This window comes from Engystomops pustulosus, chromosome 5 (genome assembly GCF_040894005.1).
Source record: "Engystomops pustulosus chromosome 5, aEngPut4.maternal, whole genome shotgun sequence".
Classification (NCBI taxonomy): Eukaryota; Metazoa; Chordata; class Amphibia; order Anura; family Leptodactylidae; genus Engystomops; species Engystomops pustulosus.
Window position 1 is genome coordinate 134446924 of NC_092415.1, and position 20075 is coordinate 134466998.

At 39.0% G+C, this 20075-nt stretch overlaps 1 protein-coding gene across 4 annotated transcripts in view; it reads right to left on the minus strand.

The window, feature by feature from the left end:
- ABCA13 (ATP binding cassette subfamily A member 13) overlaps positions 1-20075 on the minus strand; it is a 590340-nt gene that overhangs the window by 111321 nt on the left and 458944 nt on the right. For all 4 annotated transcript variants that reach the window (XM_072153102.1, XM_072153100.1, XM_072153098.1 and 1 more), the window contains 3 exons: positions 15441-15597; positions 14304-14557; positions 12164-12350 (listed from right to left, as the gene is read on the minus strand). In XM_072153102.1, the coding sequence (XP_072009203.1) occupies positions 12164-12350; positions 14304-14557; positions 15441-15597 (598 nt within the window). The remainder of the gene's footprint in view (positions 1-12163; positions 12351-14303; positions 14558-15440; positions 15598-20075) is intronic.

Here is a 20075-nt window from a genome sequence, read left to right on the forward strand (position 1 = left end):
GCAGATTTATCAAACTGAATGTGAGTGCCCAGATGAGAATACCCCTTTAATGACTAGACTTGATCTTTCAAATTTGCCCTGTGTCACGATAATTGGTTATAACTTAGAAACACTTTAACATATCCAAGTGATTTTGAGAAGGTTTTCTCGTGACCCATTGTACTTCATGTTAGTTTTAAAATTTAAGTGATACATTTTGTGTTTCGGTTTGAAAAAAAGTGAAAATTTGGCCAAAGTTTGTAAAAATTTTTCATTTTCCAAGTTTGTAATGTTCTGCTTTCTAGACAGGAAGTAAAACTACCCAAAAAGCTTGATAATTAACAATTACGGAATGTCTTCTTTATGTTGGGATGATATTTTATGCGTCCTGTCATTTTCCTTGGATTTTATGAGGCACAGAACTTTAGGTGCGATTTTTCTCATTTTCATGAAAATCCCCAAAACTCACATTTTGAGGGACAACTCAGCTTCCAAGTGACATTGAAAGCCCTAAATAATAGTAAAACTCCATAAATTACCGCACTATAGAAACTTCACCCCTCAACGTATGTAAAACACCTTCTATTAAGTCTATTAACTCTTTAAGTGTTTCACATGGGTTAAAACAATATGAACCTGGGATTTAGAAACTTTAGAATTTTTTGGGAAAATACATTTATTTAGGCCAAAACTGACCATTTCATAATAAATTAAATAATGAAACGCTCTGCAACATTTGATGCCCAATTTCGCCCGGGTGTACTGATACCTGATATGTGGTGGTAACCTGCTGTATGGGCGCACGGCCGGGGATAGAATGAAAGCAATGCTATTCACAGCAGATTTGTATTGTCACATTGTACAAGCTATAAATTAAAATTTTTTTGGTAATGTGAACATATGAGGGCTTATTATTTGCGGGATGAGATACAATGTATAGATAATTCATTTTGGGGGTCTGTAGCTTATTGATGAGATTTTATTAACTATTTCAAGGGGGGCACAAACTAAATCATCAATTTTTATTTTGGATTTTAAGCACTTGTTTTTCCCCCGATCACCATAACGTAAAAATAATTTTATAAAAGTTTTCTTATCTTTGCTCAATTTTACTGAGCAAAACCAATATTGGAGGAAAGTGAGGGAGTATAAATGGTGGAAAGCTATATAAAAAAGTAACTTTTATTCAGATCAATAAAATCCAAGAAACAGTATAGATGATCACAGGATCAACGAATCAATGAGAAACCGACGAAAAACAAGGCTGAGGTAGTGCACCCAGTGGGATGTGTAGGGCAGGGCGTCCCTATCGGACCCTAGCTGGGTAGTGTCGGGACTTGGTATAACCTGCCAAAGTACCTCAACTCGGGGCCGCAGCCCTAGGCGACTGCCACCCCGACTGGAACATTACGCTGTGCTCGGTCTCCTTACCCTACAATGGACGGGAAGGGTTGCTGAGGGTAAGAAATGTGTCAGGGCACATAAGAGAGAACCTCACTTCAAATGCTATGGTAACTGCCAAGGTTTTAATGGTGTGCCCATACAAAGAGAGTCATGTCCTAAACAGTCACAGGACAGTCAAAGAAGGGCTGTACAAATCCGTGGAAAGACAGTACTAGTCTAGATACCCAAATGAAGAGAATAATGTTTGTGAGTCAATTATTCCCCAAACAAAAAACAATGTAAATTATATTCTTGTAGGTCAGGATTCCTAGTCGAAATAAGGAATCGGTCTTGGGTTTGGGTTTAGGGGTGAGTAGAGTGGTACGGTCAAGAGATACTGCTCTTTGGTACGCCTTCCTTAAAATGTAGTCGGGATACCCGCGTTGCTTGAAGCGTTCTCTCAAATCTTTGGCCTGTTTGTGGAACTCTTGTTGGGTGGAACAGTTCCTGCGTATTCGCAGGTACTGTCTAAATGGGATTCCCCTCTTGAGTGCCGGTGGGTGGTGGGATTCCCATCTAAGCGGGGAATTAGTAGCAGTGGGTTTCCGACTGATGGTGGTTTGTAGTTCTCCACTGGGGGTTATCCTCACATCTAGGAGGGGGGGACAGCTTTGATGTGTCTCAAAAGTGAACTTGAGTCCCAAGGTATTGATGTTCAGGTCGTGGACAAGTTCCGTAAAGGATTCATTCGTACCCTCCCATACGATGAAGATGTCATCTATATATCTGGCCCTTTAACCTAAAACCCTCCATAACAGATCGAGATCACCGAGAAGTTCTCTACAGAACCAGAGTTCGGTGACCTAGAGAAAAATCTACAAGGCACCGTGGAGAAATTTCAATATCATCTCAGGGAGAGAAAGCACAAACAATTTAATAGGGATCTAAGTTACTTTCGAGACAACAAGGCCTATCTATACCTAACCACTCGTGTTACTCTCCCTGAGAAAGATATCTCCACAGATATCTCTGACATAAACTCCAATACCAATTCTAGACCCCAGAGAGGCAAGGGAAGAGGAAGAGGTAATTCAGGCAGAGGAAGCCAGTGCAGACAGGATCAAAAGGTAACCGCACCACAATCATGCGTGGCCAACATTCAACCCTCCGGCCTCCAGATATACCGTAGTCCCTTCTCCATCCTCGCCCTCTTCTACTTTTTTACCACAAGGTCCACTATACCCCCTCAGAAACCGCAACCCACAGGGTCGAGCGAAGAATCCCTAGTGATCAATTTATCTACCAGGTCACTCACTGAACATGTTATGTCGATTCTCAAAAAAGGCTTGTCCTTTGTTCCTGTCAATAAATGTGACCGCTTTGGATGGCACAAGGACATCCACCTCTTTTTACGCAAATTAAGGTGGCATAAATATTTTGCCATAAGAGATAGGAAGGATTGCCGTGAGCTCAACATACCAATCGATATTTTATCGGATGTCAGACTCTTACATGATCTCGCTGATACAGATCCAAATGAAGAGGGGTCTGGTCCCTTCACGAACCTCCAGAATAAAAACACCAAATCCCCCCCAGTCGGGGACATCACAAGTATAGACGTCATTGCCAAACTAGTCCTAGACGACCTAGAGCATAATACCCTGAACACCAAATACTTCAACTGCACTCCAGAAGAACTTAAAGCCCTGTCCACTTTGGAGAAAGACCAAAATATTATAATTAAGCCTTCGGACAAGGGTGGTAATATAGTAGTCATGGAGGCAGTACAGTACCAGCCTATGTGTGAGGCTCTACTTATGGACAAGTCCAGTTATGCCATCCTCCCCCATGACCCAACCAAACTTTTCCTCAACGAACTTCATAACATCCTCTCATCAGCATTAGATGATAAACTCATATCGAAGGATGAATACCACTACCTCATGCCTAAACATTCTAAGGTAGCCACATTTTACGAGCTACCCAAAATTCACAAAGGCACGACCCCCCTAAAGGGGAGACCAATTGTTTCAGGTCTACAGTCCCTTTGTAACAATCTGGGAACATACATTTACCAAATACTAGCCCCCTTTGTCACCACACTCCCTTCCTATGCACGGGACACAACCGATCTCTTGAGGAGACTAGACAGACTATACTTGTCACCACAGAGCCTACTCACTAGCATTGATGTGGAGGCCCTTTATACATCCATTCCCCACAATCTAGGACTCAAAGCCACCAAGTTTTACCTAGATGGCAGGGACACTCAATACAGGGCCCATAATAACTTTGTCTTATGCCGGCTTGAGTTCACATTCACGCATAATTACTTCACCTTAAACGAGACGTTGTTCCACCAGCTCAGGGGCACGGCTATGGGGAGCGCTTGTGCCCCCAGCTACGCCAATCTGTTCCTGTGCTGGTGGGAACACAATTGTGTTTTTAATGGGGATTCGGGACCCCGTGGCATTGAACTGGCCTCCTTATGGGCCAGATATATAGATGATATCTTCATCGTATGGGAGGGTACGAATGAATCCTCTACGGAACTTGTCCACGACCTGAACATCAATACCTTGGGACTAAAGTTCACTTTTGAGACACATCAAAGCTGTCTCCCCTTCCTAGATGTGAGGGTAACAAAAACCCCGAGTGGAGAACTACAAACCACCATCAATCGGAATCCCACTGCTACTAATTCACTGCTTAGATGGGAATCCCACCACCCAGCGGCACTCAAGAGGGGGATCCCATTTGGATCCCTGTTTGTGGAACTCTTGTTGGGTGGAACAGTTCCTGCATATTTGCAGGTACTGTTCCACCCAACAAGAGTTCCACAAACAGGCCAAAGATTTGAGAGAACTCTTCAAGCAACGCGGGTATCCCGACTACATTTTAAGGAAGGCGTACCAAAGAGCATTATCTCTTGACCATACCACTCTACTCCCCCTTAATCCCAAACCCAAGACCGATTCCTTAATTCGACTGGGAATCCTGACCTACAAGAATATAATTTACATTGTTTTTTGTTTGGGGAATAATTGAAGATTATTCTCTTCATTTGGGTATCTATACTAGTACTGTCTTTCCACGGACTTGTACGGATCTTCTTTGTCTCTATTACCGTCCTGTGACTGTTTAGGCTCTCTTTGTATGGGCACACCATTAAAACCTTGGCAGTTACCATAGCATTTGACCGAGGTTCTCTCTTACGTGCCCTGACACATTCCTTACCCTCGGCATTCCTTCCTGTCCATTGTAGGGTAAAGAGACCGAGCACAGGGTAAGGTTCCAGTCGGGGTGGCAGTCACCCAGGGCTGTGGCCACGAGTTGAGGTACTTTGGCAGGGTATACCAAGTCCCAACACTGCCCGGCTAGGGTCCGATAGGGACGCCCTGCCCTACACATCCCACTGGGTGCACTACCTCAGCCTCGTTTTTTGTCGGTTTCTCATTGATTCATTGATCCTGTGATCATCTATACTGTTTCTTGGATTTTATTGATCTGAATAAAAGTTACTTTTTAATATAGCTTTCCCCCATTTGTACTCCCGCATATGCTTTACTAGGTGGAAGAGGTTATTAAAAATTCCTTTATCTTTTTTTTTTTAATTATTTACATTTTCTACTTCTTGGCTTGAACAAGCGTTCACTCGATCACCTGTTCAAGCCTTTACACTGCAATACACATGTATTGCAATATATAGTGTAAGTAACTGAGCATGCTGTGCATGCTCAGTTACGTACAGCCGGGTCCTGCCAGGAGGCGGAACCCGGCGGGGACAGAAGCCGAGGGCCTCGGGGCACTCGCCAGACCCCGGGGCTGCGCAGGAGGGATCGGAACCCGTGGTAAGCACACCAGGGGGGGGGATCCGTTTCATGGTGGACATACTTACACGCCTCAGATCCCGGGTGTTTAACTCCTTACACGCCGGGAGTCGGAGTTGGAGTTGGGAGTTGGGTGTTAGTGTCGGGTCTGGGCTGTGATATCACAGCCCGACACAGACACCATCTAAACCCGATGTACTGAAAACTTCTTCTGACATGCCGTCAGAAGAAGTACCCTTAATGACCGCCGTAAAAAGACGATAGGGTGGTAATTAAGGGGTTAAGTTCTTGAAGAACTCTGGGGTGTAACCCATCTGGTCCAGAAGCCATGTACACATTTATTTTATGGTCTTTGATCAAGTTTACATTCAGCCAGTCTAGTATATTACAGGATGCGTCACCCACACTGGCACCACTTACACAAGTTGGTTTTTCTTCTATTGTATAAATTGAGCTAAAAAACAGTTTATTATCTCTTCCCTCTCTTGGTCTCCAGTTACTTATTTCCCATTTTCAGTATATATGTGTCTCACCTGATGACACCAATCATGTGATGCATCTAGCCATGTCTCAGCTACATATATGTGTTTAAATACTCCCCCACCCCTGCTAGGAGGCTTCAATTTGCCTGACTTGTGTAATGTCAGTGTTGATCTTGTTTGTTCTTGTTTACAATATAATGCTCGCCAGGGCTACAGAAGAGGCTCCAGTAGTTAAAGTTGTCTTTCAGGATACCCAGATGGGGTCTTTAAGTGAATTCTCATGTCCTCCTTTGGCCTGATATCTTGAGGCCGGGAGATACTTCCTAACTTTAGCAGCAGGCTTCAGGAGGCTGCACGCTGTGGCAAGCCATGGTCCGGTTAAACTAATCAAACTTCTCAATAAAGTTAGGAGTAGGTGCTTAGGGATGTGGAAAAGAACTCCTGAGGGGAATTAGCGACATAAATGCCTGCGAAAAGAGCTGGATGGCAACTAATTAGTAGCAGGAGGTCAGCTCAAGGAGGCCTGGCTCCATCCACAGCTCTCAAGATCCTCCGTTCTTTGGTTAAGTATTGTACCAGGAAACAAGTCCATGTTTTAATCTCTTAATGCTGCAGCACTTTTGTGTTTCCATTTTTTACACCTGATTCTCAAAATTCTTTCCATTTACAGAGCTGTATGAGAGCTTGTTATCTGTGGGAGACTAATGTCTAATGTGCAGTACAATTGGCTTTATTTTTATGCCTTTACAAAATGTAGTGTAATTTTTTGAAAAATAGGCTGATGTTTTTATTGAAACTTTTTAGGGGACTGTATGACTTTTTGCTCAAATTTCATTCAGATATGTGAAGTGAAGTGCCAAATAATTCATTAATCTTTACTATAAAAAACAATATTATTCTGACCCTTATTCAGACAACATACTTCAATAAGAAATGATTGGACCCAATAGCTAATATAACTACACTGCAGTATAGTGGCAAAATAGTAAAGAAAATCTGTAACAAGGGGTATAACATATACTGTTCCAGCTATGGGAGTTAAATGTCTATTCAATGTGCACTTAAATGTGCACTTAAAATGTTCATGGGTATAGCAGGTGGCTATCTGCTGAATAATACAGCAAACACTAGCCCTGTATGAAGAGAGCTCTGCCCATGAGCTCTGCTAGTTCCCTGTAATTTTAGATTTTCTTTATACTTCCAATGGGAACCAGACCATCAACTATAATGAGTCTCTAACCATTCCTGCAAAAGGCTCTTTTTGGTCACCCTGCACAATGAGTGGTATAAGTTCAGACATGCAATCTTTGAGGGATGACCAACAACATTTTTTTGTCTATGAAAGTAAGAGACATTTGTGCTGAGGGTCTCTAAGAATCTACCTTCCCTACATGGAAGTTACCTGAGCTGCCAAACTACAAAGGTGTTGGTGTGCTGGTGGCAGCACATCTTTTTTGGTGCTTCATTAGAGTGCCTCATTTCCTGATAAGTTTTAGGAAATTTTAATTAAAAAAACCCTGATTATTTATGGTTTATTCAAGTGCAATAAGAATGTTCAGGATACACTTCCTAATTTTAACAATTGTGCCCTAGGATATGTTATCAGATGAATGTATGAATTTTTATTTATACATATGGGGTAATTATTAGTGATGAGCGAGTATACTCGTCCGAGCTTGATGCTCGGTCGAGTATTAGCATACTCGGACCGGCTCGTTGCTCGGACGAGTATTTGCCCTGCTCGATAACGAGCATTTAATTAAAAAAAAAGAAGTGAAGAACAATAAAAAAATACAATTAAAACATTTAATTTAATCGTTTAATTGAAGAAAACAGTGAAATAACACAGTGCAGAATAGATTGCAGATGTTCGCGAACATCTGCGATCTGTTCCGGAGACACGCGTGCAGAACGGTGTTCTCCACAATAGTATTTGAAGAACAATATGTGTAGAGAACAACTTGCAGATGTTTGGCAACATCTGCAAGTTGTTCTCTACACATATTGTTCTTCAAATACTATTGCGGAGAACACCGTTCTGCACGGGTGTCTCCTGAGCAGATCGCAGATGTCCCGGAGACACGCGTGCAGAACGGTGTTCTCCGCAATAGTATTTGAAGAACAATATGTGTGAAGAACAACTTGCAGATGTTTCCAAACATCTGCAAGTTGTTCTCTACACATATTGTTCTTCAAATACTATTGTGGAGAACACCGTTCTGCACGCGTGTCTCCGGAACAGATCGCAGATGTTCCCGAACATCTGCAATCTGTTCTGCACTGTGTTATTTCACTGTGCTCGGTCAGTTTGTCATTTTACTGAAAAATGCTCGGGTCTCCCATTGATTTCAATGGGGCTCGTTACTCGAAACGAGCACTCGAGCATCGGGAAATGTTCGGTTCGAGTAACGAGCACCCGAGCATTTTAGTGCTCGCTCATCTCTAGTAATTATCGAATACAATTTCATTTTGAGTATTCTTATGAACAATTTCAATGAGATTTGTAATGTAAATGTTTAGCCTGGATATTTTTTTTTCATTCAATTTCTAATTGAATGTGATAGAAATAATGTTAATAAAGGTTTCATGGGAAACAAGTGTGTAATTTGAGACATCTGAATGGTCATTAAGTTGAAAGTATTACAATAATTTTTATATTCTTACATTAGTGAAATAGACTTTTATTTAATCATCACAGTTCTCCTCACATCATTTACCTCACATTAAAATAATAAATGGATCCAACAAGGATATTATATTATTTGATTAAAATATAGAGTTCAATTAACTAAAACAACCATAATTTTATTTAACCCCTTAGCGATCAAACTAATTTTTGCCAAGATGACCAGGCCCTATTCTTCAAAACTGGCATGTGTCATTTTTATCAGGTACTTAATTTAGAATGATTTAAGTTACTAAGGTGATTTTTTTTAATTCAAAATGTCTTAAATATTTGAGCAATGGGAAACTTCTTTTCCACTTTTTATTATTTGCACTTCACCACGTTCTGCACTAGTCCAAGCAGGACTCACTTTATTTATGTTTTTATCGTTTTTATGTATATTAGTCACAATAACTTTCTGTGATTTTTTAAAAAAAGTTGGAAAAAACATATATGAAAGGTAAATAAAAATTTAAAAAAAAATTGTAATAAAAAAAACTAAAAATTCTAATCACTCCCCTTTCCCTAGAACTGATATAAATAAACAGTAAAAATCATAAACACATTAGGTATCAACGGGTCCGAAAATGCCCGATCTATCAAAATATAATAACTGTTTTTGCCATTTTGAAAAATATTTTAAAAAATCATATAAAAGTGACCAAAAGGTTGTACAATCCTAAAAATTATATCATTGAAATTGTTAGCAAAAGTAAAAAAAAATTACAACACCCACAGCTCTGTACAATGAAGTATGAAAAAGTTAAGAGCCCCAGAAAATGGCAAAATAAAAAAAAATATTTTGTACAGGAGGTTTTAATTGTAAATGTTTGAAAACATTATAAAACCTATAAAAATTTGGTATCCCCGAAGTAGCACCGACCCAAAGAATAAAGTAGACATTTTATTTGGGGTGCACAGTAATAGCTGTGAAATCCAAGCCCACAAGAAAACAGCGCAAATGCGTTTATTCATCATTTTCACTGCATTTGGAATTTTTTTCCTGCTTCCCAGTATACAGCATGGAATATTCAACACCATCAATATAAAGTTCAATTTGTTCCAAAGAAAACAAGCCATCACAGAGCTCTTTACGTGTAAAAATAAAAAAATTATATATTTTTGAAGGTGGCTAGTGAAAAATGGAAATAAAAAAACAAAAAAGGGCCAGGTTGTTAATAGGTTAGTTATGCTATTTTTCATTATTTTATAAATCACTAAATAACTATTGGGAAAGGGATGTAGTATAACCACAATAAAAGGCATTGGTTCATTCGCACCAGGAATATGCAGTTATCTATTTTTCAGACTATAAGACGGTATTCCATTTAAAATATCTCTGTTGGTTGCACAACAGCACAGCACACACCTCTACTACATCCATACATTTACACACAGAGCACTGCTACATCCATTTATTCACACTTACAACATTGCAACATACATACATTAACACATAAAGATCTGCTACATCCATTTGTTAATTCACACACAAAGTCTGCTATGTCCATTCATTCACACACATAAACAGAAATAGGAACACACTCATCACTGATATAAACACACACATAGGAAAAAAACTGGACCTTGCTATATACACTGGACTCACTGACTGAACAGTACTTTGCTATACACAAATATAAGGAAAACACTGGGCACTGCTATACACAGAAAGACACACATAGCTCTACTATACACAAACTGGCCAATACTCTACACAGAAACATACACATAGCTCTGCTATATACACATAAGGAACACAACTGGCACTACTATATACACAAACACACACAGCTTTGCTATACAGACACTGGGGACTACTAAAATAATAATAATTCCTTTATTAATATAACACATACAGATTATGCAGTGCTGCACAGAACTTGCCAGATCAGTCTATACACAGAGACACACACAGCTCTGCTATACACACACAAGAAACAAACTAGGCACTGCTATATACAGAAACACACAGCTCTGCTAGACACACACTGGGCACAACTATACACAGACACAAGCACAGCTCTACTATACAAACACATGGAACACACTGGTCACTGCTATTCACAGAAACACACACACAAAAACAAACCCCCCACCTCTTCTTGTTACTCTGTCCCAGGGTTGACCCTAGAAAATATGGACTCCTGGTAGGTGCTACCATCAGCCAATATATTAGAGCATTTTGACTCTAAAAAAAAGCCTAAAATGTATGCCCATACATTCTAGTATTTTCACTAGGAGAAACCCCTTGAAGCTATAGGCCCCTAGGCTGTGGTAGTAGTAATTCCAAATATTTTAGTTATGTCCATGGGGAACATTTATTAATGACAGTTTTGCATAGACATTATATTTGCGCAAATTGTGATTTTATGGACATCTTTGCCACTATTCGATAAGGGGCATGTGAAAAGGCAGAGCCTACAGGCCCAACTGGATTTAGGAACTTTCACAATACTCTTCTACTGCAGTCAATTGTGGCAAACCATGTGACAAACATATAGAGAGGCCTGTGCCTTCTATATGTGGCACACGCTGATCTGGGATAAATGCTGTAGCAATAATTATTAAAACATAATTAAAGGGGTATTCTCATCTGGGCATTCACATTCAGTTTCACTAATCTTCCATATATAAACATTTCTTCAATTGGATGTTATTAAAAAAAATGTTCCTGTGTGAAGATAATTTCCTATAAACATAGCCATGTTGTCCCTTAGAAACGAGATAGCTTCCTCGGATACGACCACGTCACACTCTGGCATCAGTGGCCAGACTTGCGCTATAGAGTCCTGCCGGACCCCCTGGATTCAGCAATCATTACCACAGGACGGCTGTGGGACCTGCAGTAACTCCCGGACACTTCATATACAAAAACGTTTTTGTTTATTTGTGCAATCTCTCAGGCAGAGGTGCCCGTATCCGAGGAAGCCATCTCGTTCCTAAGGGACAAAATGACTACATTTACGAGAAATTATCTTCACACAGGAACATTTTTTTTAATAACATCTTATTGAAGAAATGTTTATATATGGCAGATTTATCAAACTGAATGTGAATGCCCAGACGAGAATACCCCTTTAACTTGCATTAACCAAAACCTTTAAACTGCCCAATGCTCCCTTTTTGCACATTTTAACTGCTACCAATGCATTTAAAAGGGACATAGAAACTCATGCTGAGGACATTGTTTCACAAGCCAGACCAACAGTGTATAAGAAGGCCGTAACTGAGCTGACAAGGGGAATGGGTGGATTAGATGGTTGTAAAACTTGTGGTTATTCAGATAGGAAAAAAACACTTTTATACAGCAATTTCCTTTCAATGAACAAATAATTAAAAAGACAATGAAGATATTTCTATTAATCATTTTTAAAGCTGTATCTGACAGGGGACATCCCACCATCTTACCTAGAAAAAATAGTTTCTAGATAGATTCTATAGAAAAGATTCTCGAACAGAATGTTGTGATTTTCAAGACACCAGACAAAAGGGGCGTAGATGTGTTTCTTGGAAGGAAAAATATCACATTATTGGAACTAAATACTTGCGATGGGATATAGATAAAGGGATTTATTTGAGGTGGGAAGGAATTTTGTACCTCATCAACATAAGCCTCAAGAAGTGTTTTTTGCCTTCCTGTGGATCAACAAAGTAGGATTAACACTATGAATGCAATACTAACAAAAATATTAGTTATCACTTAAATTGTATATAAAGATAAATTTTATGTCACAACATAACTTTCATGTTTCAAGACTAATGTCTTACTATCATACAGTGGTGAGCAATATGAGATAATAATAATTTCACAAAAAGAGTACCTCTCCACGTTGAATCCCTAAACAGATATTCTTTACAGCAAAGAACCTTTTACTTTTGACATTTTTGTAAGACTTCCTCAAGTCATACAGTAAAAGCTTGTCATTTGCTGTCAGCCCTTCAAGTAAACGCCTGCGTTCCAGCTCAACATCCATGTCATCAGAATTAAGTAGCAGTGAAGTATTGTGCCTGAAAAAGGAAAATGCTCTATAAGGACTGTACTTTTTGCCACATTGAGAAAAAGAATTAACACTGAATAAACATTGGACTTCTTGGATTAAAAACAAGATTTAGTAATGTTCAAGTAGTATCAGTAATAAAGCATGAAATCAAAGTCTTTTGACATTTGTCTGGTTTTATTTAAAAGGTCACTGTAAATAAATGCTATTTATAAATATATGATAATATGTAAAAAGATATGTGTAAATTTTCAGCTATAACTTTCATATTTATAGAAAGTATGACCTTTAGTTGCCACAAGGCAAATTAAACACATTTTGGAAACAATTCATTTAGTGAACAATATAACCCAACTGGTTTTCTAGATATCTTCTTACTGTCCTGCTATAGAAAGCTTCTATGTTTACTTCCAGTGGATAGAGATCTTCCCATGATCTTGAGATGGACACACATGAGCATGAGCCGCTATTATCTGAAAAAATAATCAGAGGCATGTGATAGAAATGGCTTGTGCACCTTGCATGTCCATCACAAGACCATGAACAGATTTTCCACTGGAAGTAAACATAGAATCTTTCTATAATATGACAGCAAGCAGAGATCTTGAAAACGGTGAGATACAGAAACAGTACTAATTAATTAATATTAATTATTTGATGAAAGTGGAAACCCCCTTTAGCTTGTTAAAAAAAAACAGGCTGCAAAATCCTCCAATATTATCTCTGTAGGAAAAGTTTTACTTATGGACATGGAGAAATATGACAACTGGAGATAACATAAGGGCAGACTTTGCAGCCTGTTTTCTTTTACAAGCTAAGCAGAATTTCATTACAAATATTGGACAACTACCCCCCCCCCCCAATGAAACTGTGTTAAAAATGATCCTAAAAAAATATATGTTCATTCCATGTGTTCCATATATCTCTTGTTCCTAAAGTTCCTGATCTGTAATCTTCTGTGTACAACCCTGGCTTGTTATCTACTATTGCCTGATTCTCTTGCATGTCCATCGGTTTCACATACTGTTGTATCTGCGCAGACTGGGCTGGCTGCTATTTACAACAGGACAACGAAGACCAGATCTCTATACAGGGGTGAAGGGATGAAAACTTGAGAGAGGTCCAGGGATAATGGCCCAAATATCCACTCAGCGCAGTGGGTTTGCAACCTACTATCTATCTGTTACACTAGTGGCTTACACAGCTTGATAAATGTGGCACATTGGAAGTTAATGTCAGCAATGGGTATTTAACTTTGTAGTTAAAAAGCCTCAAACTAAGCATAACGAGTTGCTACGTTTTTTCTACACCAGCAGGGCACTGGAGAGAATTTGTTCTCAAATCTGTGAATTTTTAAAAAAAACTCACTTCATAAATCTATCTATCACATATGTTTTCACTTGATAAATTTGGAATAAAGCTAAGTTCACACTGCCTCGGAGCTACGGTAGTTAAGAGTCTTTTCTGCATCATTAGCTGTCATATACCTTGGTTCCTTTTGTGGGTTTCTGCAACTTTTTCATCACAATCGTGGCACAGGGGTTGCCAATGCAGGGGGAGAACAGTCAGAGTATCTTAGACACTGCGGTCACTACTAACCATAATGGGTTAAACGGCTGCAATCGGTGAGTACACCAACCATGGCTGCTGCGGTAAGAGCTTGGCTACTAGGGTTTGTTTAGTTCCTGCTGCGATAATACAGACTCTCAATGATGGTATAGTGTGTCATGGTGCTTCAAATCACGATGTACTATAAGGTGCTGGTGTGGGCGGGGGTTAAAACATCCTGGACAACCCCTTTGTAAGCATTGAACAGCTTAACATACAATGACATAACAATGAAGTTGTTTAATCTGTTTTATTTTTATCACATAAATATTTTAATAAAGTGCTTTTTCAGGTGCTATTTGTTTGAAATAATTTCAGATACCTTATAATTGAAACAAGGACCAAAATATCTTACCCTGGTAATTTAAATGAAAATCCATTAATGATAAGTCTCAATAATAGTAAGATGCTTCCTTCTGTCGCCATGGTAATGTAGATCCAACCAAGAGAATCCAAATGGAATGGGCTGATATAGGAATCTATTCCAACACTTTCATCAAGATCATATTTTACCTGCTTGAAAGCTAGCTCCATCAGGCCATAACCAAGACAAAATTGTGGGAAAATTAGGAAAGCCCATTTAAATACGTCATGAATTTGTGTTAAGCTCTAAATAGAAAGAGAAAATAAGTTACTGTACAGCAAATTTATAGCATCAGGGCACAATATATACTTTACTTCCAATACTTTTTTATTGAAGTTTTTCATTTTTATAAACAAACAAAAGCTTAGGATCATGTTATAGCAATGCATGTCAATCTGAGCCGTGCATGGGTACATAGGTAAAGCAGTAAAAATATTACATCATGTTATGAGGTTCCAAAATTGAATACAGTTGTTAATGTACACTGTGTTCCAGAGAAGCCAAGGCAAACAAAACAAGTCAGGCATCCACACTGAGGTTATGATTGAGTCCTGTGTGGCTTGGGCGAGAAGGGGGGGGGGGGGCGGAGAGGCTCTAGAGTGCTTTTGAAAAAGGGGGGGGGGATGGGTTGTGTCTACGTTCATGGGGGACGAAATTGGTTAGGGTGAAGTTCTAGCCATCTGTACCAATTCCGCTCAAACCTTTTGAGGGTGTGATTTTTATGCACCCACATGCGTTCGTATATACAGGTTTGATGCATTAATGATAAAATCTCATCAAAGGGTGGGGTAACTGTAGATTTCCAATATCTGGTGATGACCACCTTAGTGGCTATGAATAGAAAGGATGTTAGAGTCCTGAAGTCTGTGGGGAATTGGTTCAAATCAAGAAAAAGTAAGGCCTGAGCAGGGGAAGGGGCAGTCTGGGAGCCCAAGATGTTACTGAGCGTTTCAAAGACTTTCTCCCAAAGGTCAGTGATATGTGGGCACTGCCAAAGGACATGGTAAAGTGTACCCCTCCCTCCACATTGCCTCCAACACACAATATATACTTTAACCAATTCAAGTTATCATTTAGCATTTCCAAAAAAAAAAAAAACTGTCATATTAATTTGTAATGCTTACTGACCTCAACTTTTGAAATCCCAGCTATAAGTCGTGGTAGGAAGGTCAGCAGCATAGTAGAAACTCCAAATATAAAATTTATGGAAACATAAGAAACAAATGCTACATCTGAACTGGTAAAAAATCCAGCTAGAAGATAAATCCATGGTATAGTTGCATACCTGATGAAAGAAAAAACTTATAAAGCACATTGTATTAACCAGTATTCTGCATAGACTTTCAGGACCAAACTTATTTTCTCCTATAGGACAAAGCCTGATATGTATCACCAAATGCAGTAATAACTTGAAAATGCATAAGTAACTTTGAGGGCAGATTTTTATGTAGTTGTCCCCCAATGTGAAAAATGTTATATTTTCCTAAGGAATATTATTGGCCCTGAAATTTTCATTTTACTTTGGGGTTATGAAGAAAATTTACCTCATAGTTTGACACTCAATGGTCCACATTTGCTAAAGCCCCTGCGGCAGTTTTCTGTCAGACTTTGCATGTTCTTTTATGTGCAAACTGCTTGCACATGTATTTAAGAAGTGTCCCTGCCACATTTTTGTCACTTGCAACTCATTTGTGTTGCGGCTGCACTATTCCCGATGTGACACAAATTTCTGCTCTAAAAGAGGGTGTTCTTGTGCACAGTCAGACCAAGCGCCATATTTATAATGCCAAGTCTGAGAGAAGTGTGTTGCATGCCCCATGTTGCGTGCCCAAAAAAAGTTGATTCACGCAGTGCCAGATTCATGCAGAACGTGCTCCACAACTTATGAATCTGGCACACGATGCACACTTCACAGGCAAACTACAAATAGTGCTGTCTGCACTGTTTTTAGTAATTGGGGCCCAATGGCTCCTCAATGTGGAAATACCCAACACATGATCAGAGATCTGTTTAGGGCCACACAATGGGACTTCAAAGGAAAGGAGGTCCAATTAGCCCATAAAGGGCAGAATGTGCAAAAATAAATTTTAGGTGCCATGTCGAATTTGTAGAACCCCCTGAGTTACCAAAACAGTGGAGATCCCCAAAGTGAGCCCATTTAGGAAACTACACCTGTGAAGAAACTTATCAAGTGGTAACGGGAGTATTTATGGTCCTGTAGTTACTTTTAAAAAATGTATGTGCAATTGTTTTATACCCTGGGAGGATCACAATTTTTTGTATTTAGTTTTTGTATCTAATATATCATATTTAGCTGATGTTCCTAAACAAGTCAGCTGTCTGTCATGTCTCTATATTTTCTAAATGGCCTACATGTGGCCCTAAACTTTTACTTGAAATATCACAGACCTCAAATGCCCATACTGATCTTTCACTACTAAATCCTACTTTGTTGACTTTCAAAGCACTGCATGACTACTGTAGAGGCTTTGAAACTAAATTAAAAAAAAAAACATAACAATTGACCCCATTATAAAAATTACAACACTTAAATATTGAACTAAAAAAAATGTGAAATGACTTATTCCAGCGTCCACTATTTGTGCCAAGTTCATGCCACTGTGAAAAGTTATATCTGGATTTATTGTGCTATTTTAACAGATCTTTTGAACATCATAAGCAAACTACATGGACTAAATGAATATGCTAGTGTTTAGGAATGAAAGACCACCATGCACAGATAAGGCTGGAAGGAAGCGTTCCAACAGATGCAGATCTGATGGTAGATTCCTCCTGCCAGTCTCAGCCCTAATCTTTAATGTTCTAGTCCTGGAACCTAATCTGTGGGTTTAAAAACTTTGCGTAATATGCAAATTACCTGCATAGGCTACTGGGGTGTGGCGCAGTCTTCTGACTGTCAGTAGGCTTCCTCATTTTCATCTTTCCACACATACAGCTCGCACATGCGCACATGCTGCATCCATGGGGGGGGGGGGGGGGATTGAAATTCCTTTTTACATCTCTTGATAAATTCCATAAGGGATGTAATAATTTCCTGGGGATTCAACTATACTAGCCCCTTAGATGTTTTTCAATCCAAAAACAATACAAAATTCTCTGTTCTCTGTGTCCCCTTCCTTCTTTGCCCTCATACACAAGGCATAACCCATGTACAACATTGTTGTATTTGTGGGCATACACTAATGTTGGATTTTGATGGCTGAATTCTGGATGCCACTGCCTCTAGGCCACATAGCGATGGGGCCATTCTAAGGAGGTCATATCTGGGGTCTTTTTTTAATTGTAAATAATGAACCTGTGTTGTACAATGAAACAGTTCATTCATTCCTCTCCACAATTTGCACTGAAGGAAGTGAATATTTTTGTAGTTTTTATAGGTGTATTTTTATAAGAAATAACATTTTTGTGAAAATTACCATGAGAGGCTTTTTTAAAGGTTGAGATTAATTTTATAGTACCATCTTTTTGGGGTGACAATACCTCAATGAGTAAATTTTAGTAACTCTTTCTGGGGGGTTGCAAAATTATTCTGAAATGAACATTTTATTTTATTTCATGATACATAACGTTACATTCATTGTAAAGGTCAGTACAGTTACAGCAATATCCTATTTATGTCATTTTATTACAGTTCAGGTATTTTGCTGACTTATTTGGGGGAAAAGATTTCCATTGCGTCTTCAAAGAGGCATAACAATGTATTTTTTGTTGAGTAGTTGTACCTTTTACTGCTATAAAATTGGTGTAAATTGACTTTAGCAGGTTTTTTAAACAAAAATGTTTAGACTTAGCATGCATTGGTATATAACGTGGTGGTGGTTAAGTGTTTGTAAGACTTATGTAAACTGTTGCTATTTCGGATATTTGAGTTCCAAAAAAAAGACAATTTGCATTAGTATTCACTCCTACAAAATGTACAATATTATGGAATTCCATCTTATTATCTCCTTAAAGGGGTATTCCCATGTGGGCATTTACATTTACCGTATATAGTCGAGTATAAGCGACCCAAGTATTAATTTTACCACAAAAACCGGGTAAAACCTATATTTTTTTACTCGAGTATAAGCCGAGTTTGGGGTTTTAGCAAATTTTTTTGTGCTGAAAAACTAGGCTTATACTCGAGTATATATGGTAATTTTATTCATTTGCCATATGTAAACATTTCTTCAATTGGATGTTATTAAAAAAAAAGTTCCTGTGTGAAGATAATTTCTCATAAATGTAGTCATGCTGCCGCCTAGAAACCAGATAGCCTCCTCGGATACTACCACCTCACATTTTGCCAGCAATGGCCAGACATGCACTATTGAGTCCAGCCCGACCGCTTGGCTTAAGCATTCATTACCACAGGACGGCTGTGGGACATGCAGTAACTCCCAGACATTTCATATACAAAGACCCATTGTTTCTTTGTGCAATCCCTCCTGCAGAGGTGGCCATATCCAGGGACACAGTCATGTTTCTAAGGCAGTGATGGCGAACCTTTTGGAGACAGAGTGCCCAAGCTACAACCAAAAACCCCACGTATATGTCGCAAAGTGCCAACATGACAATTTAAGCAGTAACTTATTGTTCCCTGCTGTATCACAGGGTTTAATCATATTGGCGTCCTGAGTTCACCAATACAATAGAAAGATGATGGAGAAATTTGGATTGCAGCTTCCCTTCTGGGTCCCCTGAAGAGGAAGAATCAGGGGACCCAGAGCAGGAGGTCCAATAACAATCCATCTCTGTCCACACATTCTTGCTCCTCCATTAGTCCTGACAGCCAAATAGCACTGAGCATGGCATGTCCTGGTCTGTATTGGATCACAGGACAAAGCCTTTAATCCTAGCTGGCAAACACTGTGTTGGGGTGAAGGCCTGGGTGCCCACGGAAAGGGCTCCGAGTGCCACCTCTGGCACCAGTGCCATAGGTTCGCCACCACTGTTCTAAGGGAACCATACAACATTTATGAGAAATTATCTTCACACAGGTACATTTTTTAAAAAACTTATAATTGAAGAAATGTATATAAATGGCAGATTACTTAAATTGCCAGTTTATAGCTTAAGGATGAGCCCCATTTTTTGTATTCATGCGTCGCTTTGTGTGGTTATAACTTTCGAACACTGTTATTTATAAAAGCGATTCTGAGATTTTTTTTCCTACATGTTGTACTTCCTTTTAGTGGTAAATTTTGGCTGATAAGTTTAGCGTTAATTTACAAAAAAAAAAAGAAAGAATGATACATTTTTTTGTACATTTTTTACATTTTTTTTAAAAATTAGCCATTATTGAAATTCAAAATCAGAAACAACTTTCAGGAAGATTGTTAACACTTGAGATCTTCATAGTAATTAAATCAAAATGGAGGTGGAATCTAGAATGGTCAAATTTTGTCGGTTAAATGTTCATTTAGCCCTAAAATTTACACATTTCCAAAAGATAAAAAGAGAAACCCTGCCTTTTTTATGGGCGCACCGCAAGGCGCAGAAGGGGAAGGAGGGCCCTGCAGCTTCCAGGATTTTCTCATTGGCCCATTTTGTAGGCTATAAAATGTTAGCTTTTTTGTTATTGGGGCCATGTGATGGCAATTTTTTGAGATTCCTTTTCCAGTGTCACCATTTTGGGGTTGGTATCTCCTATTGTTAAAAATGTATGAACTTTTTTTTTGAGAGCCGGCATAGAAAAGCATAGATTCTGTACTGGATTTTTTTTACTTTTTTTTTTTTTGGGGGGGGGGGGGGGGGGGGAAG